The sequence below is a fragment of the Trachinotus anak genome, unplaced genomic scaffold (genome assembly GCF_046630095.1).
Source record: "Trachinotus anak isolate AG129_WGS33_773 ecotype Australia unplaced genomic scaffold, CSIRO_AGI_Tana_v1 ptg000028l, whole genome shotgun sequence".
Lineage (NCBI taxonomy): Eukaryota > Metazoa > Chordata > Actinopteri > Carangiformes > Carangidae > Trachinotus > Trachinotus anak.
In genome coordinates, this window is record NW_027273879.1 from 5,425,595 (window position 1) to 5,444,440 (window position 18,846).

The 18,846-nt window shown below is 41.1% G+C and overlaps 1 protein-coding gene across 1 annotated transcript in view; it reads right to left on the reverse strand.

The window, feature by feature from the left end:
• Positions 1-18,846, reverse strand: part of lamc3 (laminin, gamma 3) — a 96,739-nt gene that overhangs the window by 30,183 nt on the left and 47,710 nt on the right. Inside the window, exons 10-11 of the mRNA XM_071466433.1 lie at positions 11,638-11,836; positions 2,219-2,328 (exon numbers count right to left, since the gene is read on the reverse strand). Of these exons, the coding sequence (XP_071322534.1) occupies positions 2,219-2,328; positions 11,638-11,836 (309 nt within the window). The remainder of the gene's footprint in view (positions 1-2,218; positions 2,329-11,637; positions 11,837-18,846) is intronic.

Below are 18,846 nucleotides of genomic sequence, written 5' to 3' on the forward strand. Positions count from 1 at the left end.
AGTGGAAGAACCAGAGGAGAGGATGGACCTTGACTTCTAACAAGTCATGATCCAGCCATTCCTTCAGCGGTGATGAAACCCAGTTCATTTGCACCTCTGAGGGATAATCAGTAGGCAAGCCTGTCCTCTTCCCTCTCCAAGACTCGCCTTGGCCTCTACCCTTTACTCCCCTCCACCTCCTGAATTCTATTAGCTCGTTCACCGGGGGAAAATGTGCAATTAAAACAGTTTTCAGACACTGAACCCATATTTCAGTTAATTAAAAACATTTCATTTTAAGTCACGCTGTGCAGGTTCTCTCCATCAATCCTTTCCTCCAAGAAACCTTGTCAGACCAGTTGAGATTTTATTTCCCTTTAATGGCTCTCTACACCCCTGCTGACAATTTAGGTCCCTACCTGTACATTAAGTCATTAAACGACTGCTTTCTCTTAAACTTCCAATATGGCTATGCTCTCTGCTCAACATTCAGATTTTATGGCAGAGAAACTGTAAGGCCGTCAGTGTGGCTGCTGCAAAATCCTGCCTTTATAGTCTAAAGACAATACTGTCATTAAAATAATACACTTGTGTTCTAATAGACTCTCTTTGGTGCAGAGAGAAATTTGAGGAGTACGAGGGAGAGAGGAGAAAGATGAGGGGACAGCTTTATGGGATTTTGATATTAAAGTTTGCCACACAGCCTGCAGCGATAAGGCACGTCTAACGCTGTTTGAGAATGAGTTTGGGACCTTACACAAATCATTAGGACTTTCTCCCCTGTGATGTGCAATAGATTCAGTGTAAACAGTGTGCTTGACTTTGTTTGCACGTTCATGTGGGTGGGTGGTGACTGGAAACAGTTTGATAGAATATGCATGACTGTGCTTCAGCAAACTTCTGTGCTAGTCCTTTTTCCAACGTGCAAGTGCACATGGAACTACACATCTTTGTGTGTGTGTGTGTGTGTGTGTGTGTGTGTGTTTGTGTCACATCGCCTGAACTGACTGCAACTAATTAAAATGGTGTAAGTAAGTGTGAGAGAGCTGGTGATTTTGGCCAGCTGTTCTGTCCTCTTGGTGCTCTAATCCGCCATAATGCCTCTCAGATCCCGCCTGCACTTTACAATGCAGACTATCAGATAGAAAGAGAGGAAGAACATGATACAAAAAAATAAGAGGAGGATTTCAAAAAGCAGTTACCAACATCTGGGAATAAATGTCCTGTTTTCAGCGAAGCCAGATTTGGAACCGTTGAACTATTCCCCGAGTACAAACGCTGACATTGTTTTAGGAAGTGTGTTTGGTGCAACTTTGTGTACCCTGTGTTGAAAATGTATTTTTTATTGATAGAAATGTGAGGGTTTTGGAGTTTTTCTGTGGCACTTCTTCTGGTATTATTTGTAAATGGCCATGCATTCTGCTATAATACAACATAATGTTTATTTTTCTATCAAATGTGCTCATACCGGGAGTCTACAGGTATAAACAAGCTCAATTTAAGACTTTTTAAGACCTATGTAATTCCACTTCAAATGACATTGAAGACTACGCTTGGAAATGGCAATACACACAAAAGTGGAAATTTGCTCTTTCTCAGTAAACAAATTGATGTCAGTTGTTTAACCACAACAAGTAATCATTATTCTCAAACCATTTGTGGATAAATTTGCATTTTCATGAACTAACTACTACCTTGGCTAGCAAGGTCTTATTTCAATGCAATCACTTAACCAGAGAAGTTGACGGAGAGCAAGCTGGTGTTGTGTCCAAACCTGTTACAACTATGGTTCGTGTAGCCCTCAGTGGTTAGGGTTAGGATAAGGTCACATGTTAAGTTTAAGGGAAACACATATCGACGGGGGAACAGATTTGGACAAAACACCTGAAATAATAACTCTTCTTCGTCATGGTGGACTAGAGAAAATCTCAAGGCGACGTCACAAAAAAAAAATTTAGACCATCTAATTTGAATTTAAGAGAAGTTAATACTTTAACAGCATTTTATAAGTAGAATTTAATGTAAGCCTTTTTAAGGACCAACGGCCACCCTGTACACACAACCATGTTCCTAATCTATGTAGCAGTGTGTAAAATACTCAACAATAATGCATCGTGTATGTCTGTGAACTGTCAGTGCAGTCAAACATATAATGATGTGGTAATCAGGTTAAAAGACAAACATCCATAAAATACCAACTACAACAGTAACACACTAGTACACACAAACACACACTTACAGTTGTGTCCTCCAGCGTTGCTGATTTTGACAGCGGTCAGGTTGTAAAGGAGATGTTGGAACTCAAAGGCAGACAACCGAGGTTTAAATCTCATCTCATTTTCATGGAGCCTGTGAAACGAGAAGAAACAAACACATCATTTGCAGTATATTTGTGCGGCGCATTCAAATGCAAATAAACTCTGATTAAACCCTGAAAACATCACATTTTAAAGGCGCAAAAACCCAAAAAAGTACATTTGTTTGTGTGCTGGATATATGAACAATTGTGTTTTTTCTTTAAGCGATTTTATTACTCTCCACTGGTAATTAAGAAGATATGAAATGCTCTGCCACACATGTACAGTGTGTGCGGGTAATGCTCTGGATAAAGCTTAAATGTGCTGACTTCAACAGATACTCAGGGTCTTGATCACTGAGCTCTGCCACCTGCTGAAGGATGTTCTGGGCTGTTCCTGGCTGTACAGCTGACACCTGCCTGTTTTACTCCCGGCATCATGCACTCTTTCCATCTTGATGACAGGTGCTGAGTCAGCGTCACACAGGTGATGTTGTGTTATGAAATGTTCTCCCACAATTGTGTGACAGTCCCAAGGGCAGGGAGCTGCAGCATGAAGATTTATATTCACATGATCTTCATGTTCGGTTGGAGGAAACACAATTACAGATAACACTTTCTCTTAATTAAAAAATGGTGGTAAACCATTATTAAGCTCTCGTGAATTTCTCAATTGCTAATAAGCCATCAAATCTGTAGTTACATGGGTTAATTAGGTTTTATCAGATGGATATGGGTCCAGATGCTCTGCAGCACTTAATCCAGGGGGTTAAAGGGTCTGTGGTGACTAATCTACAAGACACTATTGTATTACAACAATAATGGTCAACCACTGAGGTCCGAAGTCAAACTGAAATTATGGGATAAATTGCCATGGACATTTGTACAGACATGCATGGTCCCCAGAAGATAAACCATGGACTTTTCTCTCCGCACCACTGTTACATCTTATTAACCACATTTATAAAGGTCACCTCATTTGGAAGTGGTATCCAATTACAATACATGAACCTTGTAATCACAGTCAAGGACACTAAAAGAATAAAGTGTGATATCTTTAGTCTATTGACCATATCAGCCAAAGTCAGGCCTTTTGATATGTGAGCGTTCAGTGGCCTCTGTTTTATTAGGTCAGTTGTTCTCAGCAACTTGTTTTAAGAATGCTTTATTTAGTGCACAGCCTCTGTCTTACATTCACATTTACACTGTGTATATCAGCTAATATATGTGTATGTGTGTGCATTCCTGGCTTGCCACACAGACTTTCCATTGAAGCGATGGGTCCTTGTTCCCTGGCCTGACATGTAGGCACAGTAATAAAGAGAGGCAATTACAAACTGGGCCTCAAAGCCATGGTAATGGAGCTGGTCAGACAGCGATAAGCAGAGTGTGCATGAAAGTGAACAAACTCCCAGTCATGCTTTCCCTATGGAGCATCAGTGTCCCTTTTAATCAGCACCAAGCAGAGCGCGGAGAGCCACAGTGTAATTAAGCCTGCTCCGCGGAGGATGAGTGGAGATCATCAGGAGAGAAAAGCCCACAAGAATACTGGACACACACACACACGCAAACACACACACACACACACATACACAAGTACCTTTAGAGGGGGAGCAGAGATAAAGATACAAGGTGAGCATGAGAGCAAGACATAAATGGTGTGTGAAAGATGGAAAAAGAGAGAGGGGTAAGTAAGCATGAAAGCAATTCTAAAATTGAAAAATACAGATGAGTTACACAAATGAAACATGTACAGGGACTAGAGCTGGGCAATTAACTGAAAAAGTATCACAACTGACAATTAGAAACTCTCACTGACTTAATCTTGCTGATGGTTGGCCCAGTGCGTGTTCATGAACGCTCCCTTTAAAAAAACATTACCTCGTGTTCAGTCACATGGCTCCACCCCGTCCAACTAACATACGTGATCACTCAAAGCGAAGCTGGCGATACGGAAGACACAAGTGCAAACCATGGGCCTCAGGCTACGTTAACACACTAATACATTTTAGCATTAAAACACATCACGTTTACACTCGGTACCCACAATACCCCAGAGCTTTTGAGCGCCTAAAACTGAGACATTTGGAAATGCTTCTACCTATTTTAGTTTGAAAACTCCAAGGTTGTGCTGTAGTGTGGACGGGAAAAAAGAGAGACTTTTGGAAACGATTACGCAGACACTCTCTTGCTCTGAATGAGGGAATTGGTATTTCTCTTTTTTGCTATTGCTATTAGCTATCATGCTTCATCATCCTATCCTTATGTGCTGTTATGATGTGGTAGTTCACTGTAAGTCCAAAGTCAGTTTTGAAGAAGGAAAGAGTAGTGAAATGGTTAAACTTGAGTAAAATCTGAGGAAAAGTTACTCTGGGCAAAGGTTTGCTGTTGGTCTTTATCAATTTTGTCTCCACTGGTATGAGGCTGTGGCAGGCCCACAGTCGCTGCCATCACCACCCAAAACCAAAAACATGACAGATTTCAATAATTAGTTGGATTGTGTGACAGAACTTTTCTACATATACAGTATATACTCCATAAATCAACAGCCCTGGTTATCCTGGAAAAGGTACGGGACCACTGGAAGGGTAACTAAATCCTAAATAAATCATAGGTTTCCTGCAAGCACATAGTAAATCCATGTTTCTCCTTGCTTTGCTCAGTCACCTATAGCAAAAGTTTTTTTTTTCTTTTTTCGTGTTGGCAGCAAAGTCTGCTTTCTGTTCAATAAATTTAGCAGGCCATGATCAATGATCAAAGTCAGTGAACTTTGAAAACATGACAGAAATGAGCTGGGTGCCAGATAGACAACATGCCCGCACTACTACTAGTGCTCTGCTGACTTCTGCAGGTTGGCTCACTCCTTTTACAGGCATTCACATGAGCAGATTCCTGAAACGCGTCTTTTGGCTGTTTTGAACAGCTGATCACCGGTGAATCACTGCATGTAGAACGTTTATCAGTCGATTGTGAAAAGCATCTGAGGGATGCCTTTTGGCTTACATGCCGCAGATGTACTCATACAGCTACATGCAAGGCAATAAAACCTCCCCGCCTACTAGTTTCAAGGGAACAGAAAGTGAACAGGGGGGAACATCAGAGAGTGGATGGTTCCTTATATAAGCCCTTCACCTCCTCCTCTCATCAATCCCCTCCGCTTGAATCCCTGCGCCATCACGTATTTCTCCTTCATCTGATTTTTAAATGACCTTTGCACCAGGTGGGAACACACAGCCACTTTACAGGTTACCATATTTATCATCTATGAATGCAGATGCTGCCAGTCAAGAAATACGTGGAGTGTGTGTTTCTGCTCATGTTTATTTATACTGTCAAATGCCATTAATGAAACACTTATTCCCTTTCTTGAAAACATGATTATTTTTGATTAATGTGTTTCACTTGATTGTTGCAAATCACACTGCCAGATGGCCACAGCTTGCACAAATTCTTAACATGTCTGCGTTTGTGAGAATGTGAGAACGTGTGTGTGTGACTGAGAGAAGCAGAAAGAGACAGAGAGGGAATATGAGGGAATGACATAAAGCACATCCTGAGGTGCATCTGTGCATTTACCTGAGAAGTGTAATGAGATCTGGAGAGAACTTCTCCAGAGAGGAACATTTAATGACAGTTTCTGTCCCCTGAGATTCAGTGCATTTCAATGAGGGAACCACATAGCACCTTTAGCCTGGGCTCTTGGTGCTGAGGGGAACCTCATTACTGGGGCGCAGACACCAGAGCGAGCAGTGAAAGTATTAGAGGGGACAGAGAGACACAAGCGGTGTCCCAGTTTCTGTCCCAGTTTAGCAACTGGATCCTCTGATGGAGCGGATAAAGAGAGAGACAGTGAGGACAGGTTTTGTAAATAGGCCTGATGGTACCAAATCTGGCAACCTCACTGCGAGGACAAGACTTGAGGATGCTGTACACAGTCACTGTGCCTAGTCAGTGTTCATGAAAAAATGTGGGCAAGTAAGTAAAGGTTATTTGTACAGCACCTTTCACAGATCAAAGAAAATCATAAAGTGCTTTACAGCAATAAAACAGTACAAAAATTCCAAACACAGAGCAATAAAAGTGAAATGGAGCAGCTATTCAGACAGGCTAACCAAACACCTGCCTGGATGAAAACGTTTTCAGCTGCTTCATGTAGATTTCACAGGAGTGTGGGGATCGCCACGATAAGGGGAGAGTGTTTTTCAAACAGCTTGAAAAACACAGTCACCTCAGGTTTTATAATGGGTTCGAGGGACAGTCTATTCAGTAGTCCTAAGAGCCTGATTGACCATTTATAGCTCTAAAGGTTAGATAAGTATTTTAAGATATATGCAGAATTGAATTAGAGGCCATTGCAGAGGGGATAAAAAGAGCGTTACAATAATCCAAACAAGAAAAAATAAATAAAAGCATGAATAATCACCTCCATGTCAACCTTGGTCTCTACAGATCTTGTTTTAGCACTGTCCCTCAGTTGGAAAGACAGGGATTGTTCGAAGATGATAAAGAACAGTTCAGGTTTCAAAGGTTTTGCTGAACATAAACACTTAATGGCGAAATATACTGCTTGATTCTTGGAATTAGATTTTCTGGGGCAATTATAAGAGTTTCTGTCTTATTCGCATTCAACTTGAAGGCAAAATAAACAGTTACTCTCAATGGCACCGAAACTTCACTAAAACCACAAATTGTCTGAATTAAAGCGATGGCTGTTGCATCTCTGTTGGTCTTTGTGCTCATTCTTTTGGTGGTAACTTTAACAAAAATTATACAAGACAAAAAGGATCCAGATAATTTACTTATGTAGATGTAGAATTTAGTCCACCATACCGCCATTGCTTTGCCAGTAACACTCTCTGCCTCGTTTTCCCATTACCTGATGCTCCAGTTGAAGTGGGAATCTCTGCTTTTACCCACCACACAAAAACCAATTTCAACATGACTGACCTGTTCTTTGTCAAATTCTGTTTTCCACCACCACAGACAAAATCACAAGTATATTGACTCCTGCCCAAACTCCCAACAATCGCAGTATTATTCTAGACAGCCAACTGCTCTGCGGAGCCTTTATTGCAATCACACAGGTATTCTTCCGGCTTCCTCTTCACAGCATTCGTCAAATCAGACCTTTCCTCACTCGGGATTCTCGCCAGCTCTCTGCTCATGCTTCAATCATCTCCCATCTGAATTAGTGCTGCTCCCCTCCCAGCAAACTACAACTTCCACATGAGCAACCCACCTTTTCTTCAACTTCCCCAGAAGTGAACATATCACTGCTCTCATTGATACCTTTCAGCAACAGCCAACAGCCAACTGCCCATTGTTGTCGAACAATGGGAATGTGATCCCAGACATATGTGGAGGCTCTATAGGACTGTTTTGAGCTAATGGACCAGAACATACTCCGTGGGGCACAGAGAGAAGACAATACAGGGCTCCCCACCTGGTAACACGTCAATTTCCATGTGGATTCTTAAAATTGCATTAAACAGTTTGCATGTTTTCTTTGGTGCACTTTAAACAAACCCTGGAAAACAAAGAAAATTAAATCCCCTCTTAGGGAGGAAGAGAGCTTCCAGGGCTGGCTACAGGGAGGGTGTCGGTCTGAGGGTGCTGAGGAAGGAGAATTAAAGATGGAAACACAGTGGCAGAATTGTCAACAAATTGCAAGAAAACAGTGTGAAGGAGGTGCTGAGTGGGATGAGAAGGATTACTGGCGACAGGACGGCAGGCCAAGTGGTGGAAGAGAACAAAAATAGAGTGAATGACTTAAGCCTGTTTTTTTTCAACAGGTTCAATGTGGAGAACAGGCAAACTGCACCCACTCCCCCAGGTCGACGGGCCCTAATGAGATCTCTCCACAACAATGTGACTGATTATACTACCGCTTCCACACAGATTGTCACACCAGGGTTCACAGTCGCTCCCGCCTCCGGACTGACCACTTTACCGTGAAGGACAAGAAGGAAAAAGGCCTGCGGGAGTCTTGGTTGTGAGCAAAGTGGTGCAAAGAGAACCTCTGGAAGTCTGATGTTTGATGAAAGATCCAGCAGAGGATTTCCAGCAGAGAAAGTGGCAGTGGCACAACCATACATTTAGCTGAGGGTCAATATGAAATGGACTGGCCTGAGAACACAGAAAGCTCATGAGAGGTCATTGTAGGCAGTGCCCTTTGGGAAGGAACGACATGTTCTAGCACAGGCTGCCTTTTTGCTATAGTGGTAAGGCAGACTTTCTGCTCAGGCTGAAGTAATGGGCTGATTGTCAATGAGCTTGACACAATACCTCAGGATACTTTCACAAATATTCCAAGTCTGTCTTAACAGAATAATCACGTACCCCTGTGTATATTAAGTTACTTATTGGTCGCTGAAATTGTTTCTCCTGGCTGTGAGGAGACCACTTCTTAACTTGATTCCAGTGAAAGTGATGAAGAAGAAAATCCACACTCCCTATGGAGTAAATAATTTATTTTAAAGTTAAGCCAAAGCCAATAGGAGCCTTCATAGTTTGAGTTAGTCGAATGAAGCATGAATGAAACTACCTCCCTGTGTTACTATGCCATCACCATGGCATGAGAGAGAGAGCACTGTGCAGGGAAACAAAAAGAGGGAACTTAGCACTGAACAGATTGTGCTTGATTTGCCAAATTAATATTGCTGAAGCCTCTTTATGTGTTATGTATGTATATTGACTTTAGAAGGCTTTATTACACAGAATAAGGACTATGGAGTTTGTCCCCAATAATATACATGAAGGGGTCTCTTCATAGCCAGTAACGACAAGAGGAAAATGACACTGACTGATAACCTCTTCAAAACATAGAGGTATTATTTGGGTATTATAAGATAAAGTTGAAACTATGTAAACCTATCCTTTGACTTAATTGAATCTTTGCTCAGCTTGGATCAAAGAAAACAAAACACAACAAGGACTTAAAATAACACAAATTAACTGCAGGGACATTGCGTAGTGAAAACACAATGCAGGCTGGCACGAGACTCAATCAGTGCTTTAGTCTCAGTTCCCAAACAGAGATGCTCATCACCTATCTACAACACAAACAAACGATTACAACTGACATGTGCACAATTTAATGTAATCTATCAGTAGACACCAAGAAAACAGAAACAGCAGACTGCCGGCACCATCAGCTCAGTGCGACAGGAACTGCGTCACAGCTTGATTTTGATTGCTGCTACCTTTATCGCAATATCCAGCCTCTGATTGCTGCAGCATTTCCTCAAATTATAATAAACACCATACCTACCTGCAAGGTGTAAATAATATCAAGATTTGTTAGGCACTGTCACAAGGTAACGGTGAAACAATCAAGAATATGACTCCACATGAAATCGTTCTATTTTATAGTTATATATGTATGTTTCTGTGCAAACGCAAGTGGAGGTGTATGAATCTGATTTGATTATGATAAGAACAAGAGTGCGTCTACAGTACATTTAGGTGTGGGAAGCTACAGCGTGTATTCTTAGTGAGGAAAAACTCATTTAAAACTGCAGCTGTTGACAGCCAAATGCTGTGGTAGGTCAAACTCAGCATCACAGATAATATATATATATATATATATATATATATATATATATATATATATATATATATATATATATATATATATATATATATATATATATATATATGAACAAAATATTTAGTTCAAACTTAACTTTGCCATTAAGTCAGAAAATCAGCGAGCTGAATCCTGGCATGTGGGCTGCAGCTGTCCATGCCATATGCATGCAGGGTACATTTCTGCAGAGCTCTGTACAACCTGAACACACTCAGTCACACGTACACACACACACACACACACACACACACACACACACACACACACACAGACAAACACAGAGACACACACAGACAGACTGTAACTCCCCTTAGGAATACCACCAACATCAGACCTCTGTGGCTTCTAATCTTCTAATGACGAGAACAGAGCTATGATTTCACGCTTTACTTTAAAAACGTGCACATTCACACATTTTATGCCTACTGGGGTATAATGCAAAGCTACTATCTGTATCTGATAGTAAGATAATAGGATTTACTAGCTCTAACTACATTTTCATACTTTTTGTTATTGCCATTGTACATGCAGAAGTTTATCTGCCAACAAAATATATAAAATAGCATAATGTTTTAACCATGTTATAAATAATAATAACATAATAAAGCATTATTTGCATTTTGAAAAAAAAAAAAAAGTCTAAACTGAGTCTAAATAAAGACTGTATAACTGTAAATGGTGTTTTAAGGTTACCAGTTGTAAATTATAAGCTTGTTACACATTCATATCCAAAGAATGTATTCATATTTGTTTACATCTATAATGTTTATATGACATTGTGCTTTTTTCATTTGCCCTATTTTCTCTTTAAGATCAATAATATTTTGTTCTATCTGCTGGGTGTCTGTGGCTGCTTGTTTCCAATATGAAACCCTGGTGTTTGCATATTAGGCTGCAGAGGGACCACTACCCACATACCCTACCTCCAGGCCATGGACCCACCTTGCACTCCATCTAGCGCTCTGCATGCTGTCGCTATAATCCACTTAGCTCTCCTTTCCCTTGCTACAACACGGTCATCCTTCCAGCAGGGCCCCCCCCCTCCTCCTTCTCTATCTCCAGCAGCCGAACAGTGTGAGAGTGACCTCCCCACGTCAGAATATCAGACCTTTGAGAGTTTCATCTGTTGAAGAAGTAACTCATATCCCACTTATTCTCTCAGCTCAACATTGCAGAGGCTTTGTCGACCAATACCATCTTTCAGAGAATATGTCCAACCTTATTTACCGTTTACCGTCATTTTAAGGCCACAGGGAATTTGTCAGTTGAGTGTAAATTTGAATTTTGCTTCGCTTTAGTATCATTTTCTTGTAGTTTTGGTGATTTTCCACAGCTGCACACATTTCATGTCACTCTGGGTGAGACCATCTGCTAAATGTATAAATGTAAAAATGGAAATGTAATGCTGCTGCCCTGTACCTGCCAGATCTACATGACAGCCAGCGCATAGGCGAGCTGGCTCATCACTACACACACATCCCGATATTCTGCTGGGACCGTGACAGCACAGTCACAGTCAAGGTGGGTGAGGTGTAATCAGCACATGGCTGTCCTGAATAGTCTGTACTCTGCAGACTCTATATATACTGTAACAAGGACAAGTCAGGCAACAGGGAGATTCACAGTTGCAGGGAAAAACAAACATCCCGACATCCATTCTTATGCACACATTCAGGCAGACGCTTTGGTATTTTCCAGAGAGACTCAAGTTCAACAGCAGGAAAACAACAACAGCAACAAAAAGCGCAGACTCACAATGCCTGCATGCTTCTACCTGACAATGAAGGAGTGCCGCGGTGTGAGGCTGGGGTCACGGTCAAGCGCTGCTTGTGGTGAAAGGTCAGCGGACAAGGTGATTCCAGAGCCTTGGAGGAGCAGGGTGACGTGGTCGGGGAGCAGCTCGGGGGTCTCAGAGGTGAAGGTGATGAGGAGGAGCTGGCCGTAGCTGTAGGCTTGGTGACCCAGGAATTTCTCTAATGGGAAAGGAGAGGGTGAGTGGAGTCAGCTTTGTTACTGAAGCCTGAGCCAACTCTCTACCATCTATGTAGTAAACACAGAAATGGAGCTGTATGAAGGCAAGTGTGTTGTGGTGGAAGATGAATTTATTTTGTGCACATTTAGAAATGTTCTCCCTGCTGCTTTCTCGTTCACTCTGTGTGTGTATTTGTGAGGGCAGAGGGCTCAAGCTTTTTGAGCCCACACAGAGCACTGCAGGAGTCTATGTGTAATTACCCACCCTCTCATCTCTGCCTCATTACAGCACATTAACAGGACTTCAAAGATCTAACCCCCTCCATTCCTCCCCAAAATTGACTAAAAGGAAAAACACACAAGTTGTACTTCTGATATAAAAAAACAAGGCAGGAGTCTCACCCACTCTCAGTATGGAAATATGAAAAATGTAAACAACACTATTGTAGAAAGCAGCAGTTATTCTCTAAAAATGAACAAATCATAACAATTTCTATATAAAAAAAAAACAACAACTACACTGCCATTCTCTGCCAGCTCTGGGTGAGTGAGTGGGCAGACCTGACAGGTTGCATGCTTGGGTGCCACCTTGTTTTTGAGCGTAATCATGTGTGAAGTACATCCTGAGCTCTTCTGGGGGTTGGGGGGGGGGCTCAGGACTTGAGTGGGTGATTTTGCTTGCGAGGGGCCTCTGGCGTCATTCAGAGGAGTTTAACTGTCTGAGCATCTAATATCTGCTCAGCCGACAGCCCCCTTTTATCATCTCTGCTGTGCCCCTCTGTGCCTCTACAGCCCACCCTCACTGTCACAACTGCGGCCAAATCAATAGATGACTTTATTTAACCTGCAACACTTTGGTAAGGACCCACTTTACTTTTACAGGTTTTTGGTTGCTGTTGTTAATGTGTTACTCAGTTATTACTTTTTAGCAATAACTAAAAAGCAATGATATTATTTCAATGACTTCTAAACTATTTCATGGTCTAATACATAGTAATATTTCTTTAAGCAATCAGTTAATTTGGTTTATTATACTTTATATTGTTTTTTTTAGTATTCCTCCTCTATCTTTCAGCTTCTTTCCAGCTGCAGTGACTGATGCTTTTTGTTTGGCACCAATGTAAATGATTCAAAGCTCCCATGTTTTACACTTTCTGGTGTTTTACTTGAATTTCTGATATCCTTAAAAAATATATATTTGTGGTTTTAAGTATCAGAAAACATCTCATCTCATCTCTCAGGCTTCTCTCTGGAGCTCTAGCAACAACAGGATGAGCCAATCAAAAGCAAGGCTCTGAGCCTTTCTTCTGATTGGCTAACTGTTTTCTGAGTGATTGAATACAAATGTTGCAGATTTCAGGTAAACACTGAGAGAAATCAAATCCTCCAAGGCTTGGGGCGTGACAGAGCGGTGACTGCTTTGTTGTGACATCACAAAGTTACAGAAGGCTCAGTTTCTGAATATGAGCTGTGTGCATTTTTCTGTGGACTGAGCACTTTGATACTTTTACAGTATTAATATAGAACCTAGACCTGCTTTATAATAAAAAAAAGACATGGAAATCTTGCTTTATACAATATGGGACCTTTAAAATAAAGTGCTTATTTATTTATTTATTTTTATATTAAGTGACACATGTTTCTTTTCTTTCTAATAAGCTGCACATATAAGAAACTAAACTAAGAAATCGAGCTGTTGCAGCTTTTTTCATGGCTGAAGAGAGAGAGGGCTCTTTATTTTCATCACTCAACTGCAGGATCAGTATTTGTAGAAATGAAAACCAGGCAGTGATGAAAGGGGAAAGGCTTCAATTACATGACCAATCAATAGCACTTTCTGTTCTTGCTCCAATAAGGCATCATTCATGTTAACATGACTTTAGAATCAATAGAAATAGATAATTACAGCCAATCAGGAACAGGGGGAGCGGCCTAACAACCACCAATCATCACCAGTGAAAGACAAAACACTTTCTCAAGTGAAATGAGCTGTCACAGATCTCAGTCTTGTTTCACAATCAATATATATTGATAACAATGAATAAAAATATATAACAGCCAGTCTGAAAGAAAAAGAGGCTTAGATTAAATCCATCACCACTTAGACAGGAATGCTTTCAATGAGCCCTCTCACATCTAAACATCTTAACCAATGGAAAAACAACCGATATGGAAAGGGTGTGCGTTCTAACTGAAAAGACCGATCGATACACACTCCTGGGTCTGAAAGACCACCGCTCACGGTGATTGGAGCTAAACAAAGTCTGCATTTCATGGCTGTTTGAGTTGACAAGTTTCAAATAAACATTTTTCTTGATAACTGTAAGATGCTGTCTGCATTTTCAAATAGGCACTATTTCAAAGCAGTTCAAGTTAAAACTGCAGACATTGAGGTCTGTGGATTAATCAGTGCTAACTATATTACCATTAGGTTGCCAGCTAAAATAGTTTAGCTAACATTATTGTAACAAGAGTGTGCACAGCGTCCCTTTAGCAGTACTGTACACAGCATATGGATTACAATCACATTTATTCATTTGGAAGATGCTGAGTAAAGAAGCTGATTAGCATTATCTGCACTGGTGCAAAATGTGCACCAATATCTAAAAAATAGGAAAACCAATGAGCTAAAATGAGCAAGTGAAAGACAGATAGATAAATAGTACAGTAAAATAACTTTTTATTCATTCGATATAGGCCTATGGACAAAGCTGGATTCTAAGGAAAGGCATGAAAGTGTAATATTCATTCTTCCATTTTTATTATTTAGCTAACTGAATTCTTTATTTCTGACTCTGCAGAACCTTTGCGCAAAATAACATCATCTCTGCACCCTCGCCTCTGAGATGCTGTTTCTGAAATCTGGCCTCTCCACTCAGTCACTCAGACACACACATGCTACTTAAGCTGCACTCAACAGAACAGCATCTGCCAGCAGATGATCATTGTAGCATTACGTTTATAAATGAGAACAGTCTCCACAGAGCCACTATTTTTTGGGAGCAGAAAAGAGGCAATTACGTGTATTTGGGGAGTGACGCACTGTAATAATGAATAATGCAAGAAACTCATGCTCACAGAAGATAGGAGTCAACAGATATTACTTTTGAAATGATTAATAGGAAATATATACTGTGCATTCCTTGCATAACGGTGGGTAATGAGCCCAGTAATACTATTGTGTGACTAAGCTAATATTCCCTCCTAAACTGCTCCCTTATGGTCGTGAGCGGCTATGTCTCAGGTAGAGCTTGCTGGCCATTACAGTGCTAGCGTTTGATGTGTGTCATTGCGGTTCCTGAGTGTTCTTTCTTTCTGTCTGTGAGGACAGAGGTACCAAAGCAATAATTACTCACAACCCCGACAGACTATCAATGAATGGAGCCCACTGGCGGGCCCCACTCCAAAGTAATGAATCACTATAAAAAGCAATGGAAGGATTATTCATGTGTAAGTCTGATCTGCTGTCCGTGTACTGCTGTGGATTTATATTCATTAATTCACGTGACAAATAGGAGAGAATTAAAAAGTTTAGCAATCTTTAAATACCACAGCGTGCAAGCTGCGTGAGAATGCACTGTATCTCCTCTCACAACACTGAGATTCACAAACTGTGATTTTTACAGGGGTTATATGCCAGACAACCAGTGCAGACTGCAGGACGTCACTGTACCAAGCCGAGAAATAGTCCAGTTATAATCCCCTGTAAACCCAAATTTGTCATTTTTACACTTTGGTTTTTGCTGAGATTAAATTAACAGGATACTATGTTTTTGTTAGTGAGCTTTAGAGGTGTGTGAGTAGGTAGTTTTTGTTTGACCATCTGACAGAGCCAGGCTTGTAGTGCTAGTAAAAGTACCATATTTCCCAAGTTGTTGAAGTTATTCTTTAGGCAAAAATACCTTTCTCTGATTTGAGCTTCTCCAACTGTTGTTTGTTGTTAGTTTATCATTGTATAGTGAAGATCTTTAGGTTTTGGACTGTTGATTGGACAAAACAAACTATTTTAAGACGTCAGCTTGGGCTCTTGGAAGGGAAAAAATATCAACAGATTAACTGATGATAAAAATAAGTGTTGCAGCTCTCAGTTAGTCCAAATAAATGATGCATATATTTGAACTGACATTAAAAAAAAAAAATAGAGTGGAAATAAACCAGTGCTTCAGTCTGTACCACTCTATTTCCATTTTGTTTCTATGACTGTGTCAGATTGGTCTGAAGTCCACTGACTGTGCTGCTGTTGACGCTGTGCCAGGAATACATAGAGCCGCCATCACAACAAGTGATAGATGCCTGTATAACTTTTGGGGAATGGTGGAGGAGCTCACGATCAATCGGGTGGTTCAGACTTTGCTCAAACCAAATTAAATAAACTCCATTTCAATTAAATTTCCGTCGCCTCACACAAACACAAAGTCCCACTGAGGCTCTAGCATCGACCACCATGCAGACAGTCTGAGGGCAAAGGCTAGATGGACAAACTTTACACTTCTAAACAGGTCCAATACTGTCAGGACACTAAACTGCACTGCCTGCAGTCGCGAGATATACGTGACCTGAAACCTGATCACACAGAAGGAAATTTCATTCATCTTCAAGGGCACTGCCAAAGCAATAAACATCACATATGCATATGCAGACTGACATACATGCACATTCAGTACATCTACAAAACCAACGGTGATGATTTATCTCTGTTCTTAAGGGAAGTGACAGGGGACAGAGTGGAGTGTGGAGCACAGTGAACCTGAGCTTGAGTGGAAGCAGAGATCAACTCCGATGACTCGTCTCAGCTCTGAGGGTTCTTATCCAACCCACACAGTAGAGGTTTGGCACAAATGTAAATGAGGGACTTATTAGTGGGTGTTTAGACCTCAAAAGGTGCTACATTCAAATACAGGGTGCTTTGTTGGTGAGGGCATGTGAAAAGGAAGTATGATTTCAGTTCTACATAAGGCTTATGAAGATAGATTTTAGACAGTGATAATGGTTGTTGTTTTAACCTCTCTCAACAATTGAAACATAACTAATTGAAACATAACAATTGAAACAAACATGACATGTTGGAGGAATATGTCACTCATGTTATTAAAGGGGCATCTGTAAGTTGCAGCTGAAATTGATTTCAGTCATTATCGCTTGACCAGACCTTGAGTCATTGCTGTGTTTATAATACAATAAGAGGCTATACTACGTCCTCTGAGCAGCACTACGTCAGATAAAGAGGCAACAGTGAGTTGCTGCCGTAAAATAACTATTTGGGTTGCTGAGCTTGCAACGCTTCTTCTAGACTATTAATGCAAACTTGAACTATATAGCAGTAACAAAACTTATAAATACATTCTTTAAGAAATTTACAATTGTGCAATTGTATTTGATTGGATTACATAGTTCACTGTGGAATGACGATGCACTGAATTGTCGCAAGTTGAGCCATTGGATTTTAGAGTTAAGCATCGGCTCCTCCAGCGTGCCAAGGATGAGGCCTGGTACAATAGCCCCAGCAGATTTAATCTGACAGTAGATTGTCTATCAGCATCTGAAATCTCCTTGTCCCACTCTTCTCCGACTTTGGAAGTGGTAGGAGAGTGGCCAACAAATTTTGTCGAGAACAGACAATCTAACAATCAATCAATTTCTTTCTCGACCATGAATGAGAATTAAGAGGCTGCCAAAATGACTGACTGTGTCAAGACAGCAGTGGGATGCAGCCAGTGGAGGACTATGAAGGCAGGCTTTTCACCAGGTCATTGAGTGTGGACATTTGGATTGAGTAACAACATTTTTATCTCAAAATGTGGTTGGACGACACATTGTACTCATGAGTTTGTTTACAGCATACTCAACACTTTCTGCTCCCACTCGAGCCTCACTCAAGGACTCTTTCACTTTCGAAGCCAGTTGTTTTTACCTCTAATTCTCTTCCCCCATACTCCATATTTCTTGTTTTTATTCTCTTCCTTCCCTCCCTACTTCTGTCTCGCCACTCAATTTTCTCATTTCCCTTTGCTGCATCTCCTTTCTGTTTTGCTCATTCTTCCAGTTGACAAGGCCTCCAGACTGGATTACAGGCCTGCGTGCAGGTAGAGCTCAGGTTGTGTGAAGCTGCAATTGCCGCTTGAATCAGACTGACAGGTAGCCTGGAGCTGCTCTCGTGGATCTTTGCTCTTCTTTTCCTCCTCCACTCCGCAACTGAACACAAGAGCAGCCATATGCTGCTCTCTTGCCTTCTACTAGAGGGTTATTTCATTAAAATTCTGTCTATCTTTCCTCATTCTTCTCTTCTTTTATTTCAGTCTCCCTGCTGCTTCAGGCTTAGCAGGTCGGCCTGTGCTGCAGATATGAAAAGGATCAACATTGTAAGCTTCTCAACAGATGGCTGTAAGGATTTATGTTAGATGATGTCCCCTTCAGCATGAAACACTGCTCGGCCAAGAGAGCCACAGTTACTGTCCAGCAGATTCAAGTGGTGACCACAGTTGTTGGAGGCAGGTCAAAGCAACCGTTTAAGGAGGTACTTCATGTTTGTCTATGATAGTTCCTGGCAGCTGTGCTCAAGTGTTCAGTCTGTTCAGTCACTACAGGGACTTGAACTCTGCCTGTGTCAACTGTCAAGCAGATGTCCAGGATCAGCAGTGTTCCCAAGAGCACGCACATACACATTCACTCAGACCTACCTACACAGCTTTATCACTTGACACACTAGTGGTGAAGGGGGTACAGGGAGGGGAGGAGGTTTAAGACGTTAACAAAAATGAAGTGTTTTCATAAGCGTAACGTTGGCCTGGCTGTCAAGTGAAATTCTTTGTCTCTGCATTTTTTTCCCCCTGCTATCTGCCGCTCTTGTTGTCTGGTCCAATAACTCCCTGTCAAACAATATTGAGAGAGAATCTGTGACGCCGTGTCCTTGTCCAAGTATTGGCAAAAATTTCTGGAGCCAGGTGAGCTACGCAGATTCCCAAAGACTCTTCTCTCTTGCTTCACCAGTCCAGTAGGAAAAAAAACAAAAAAA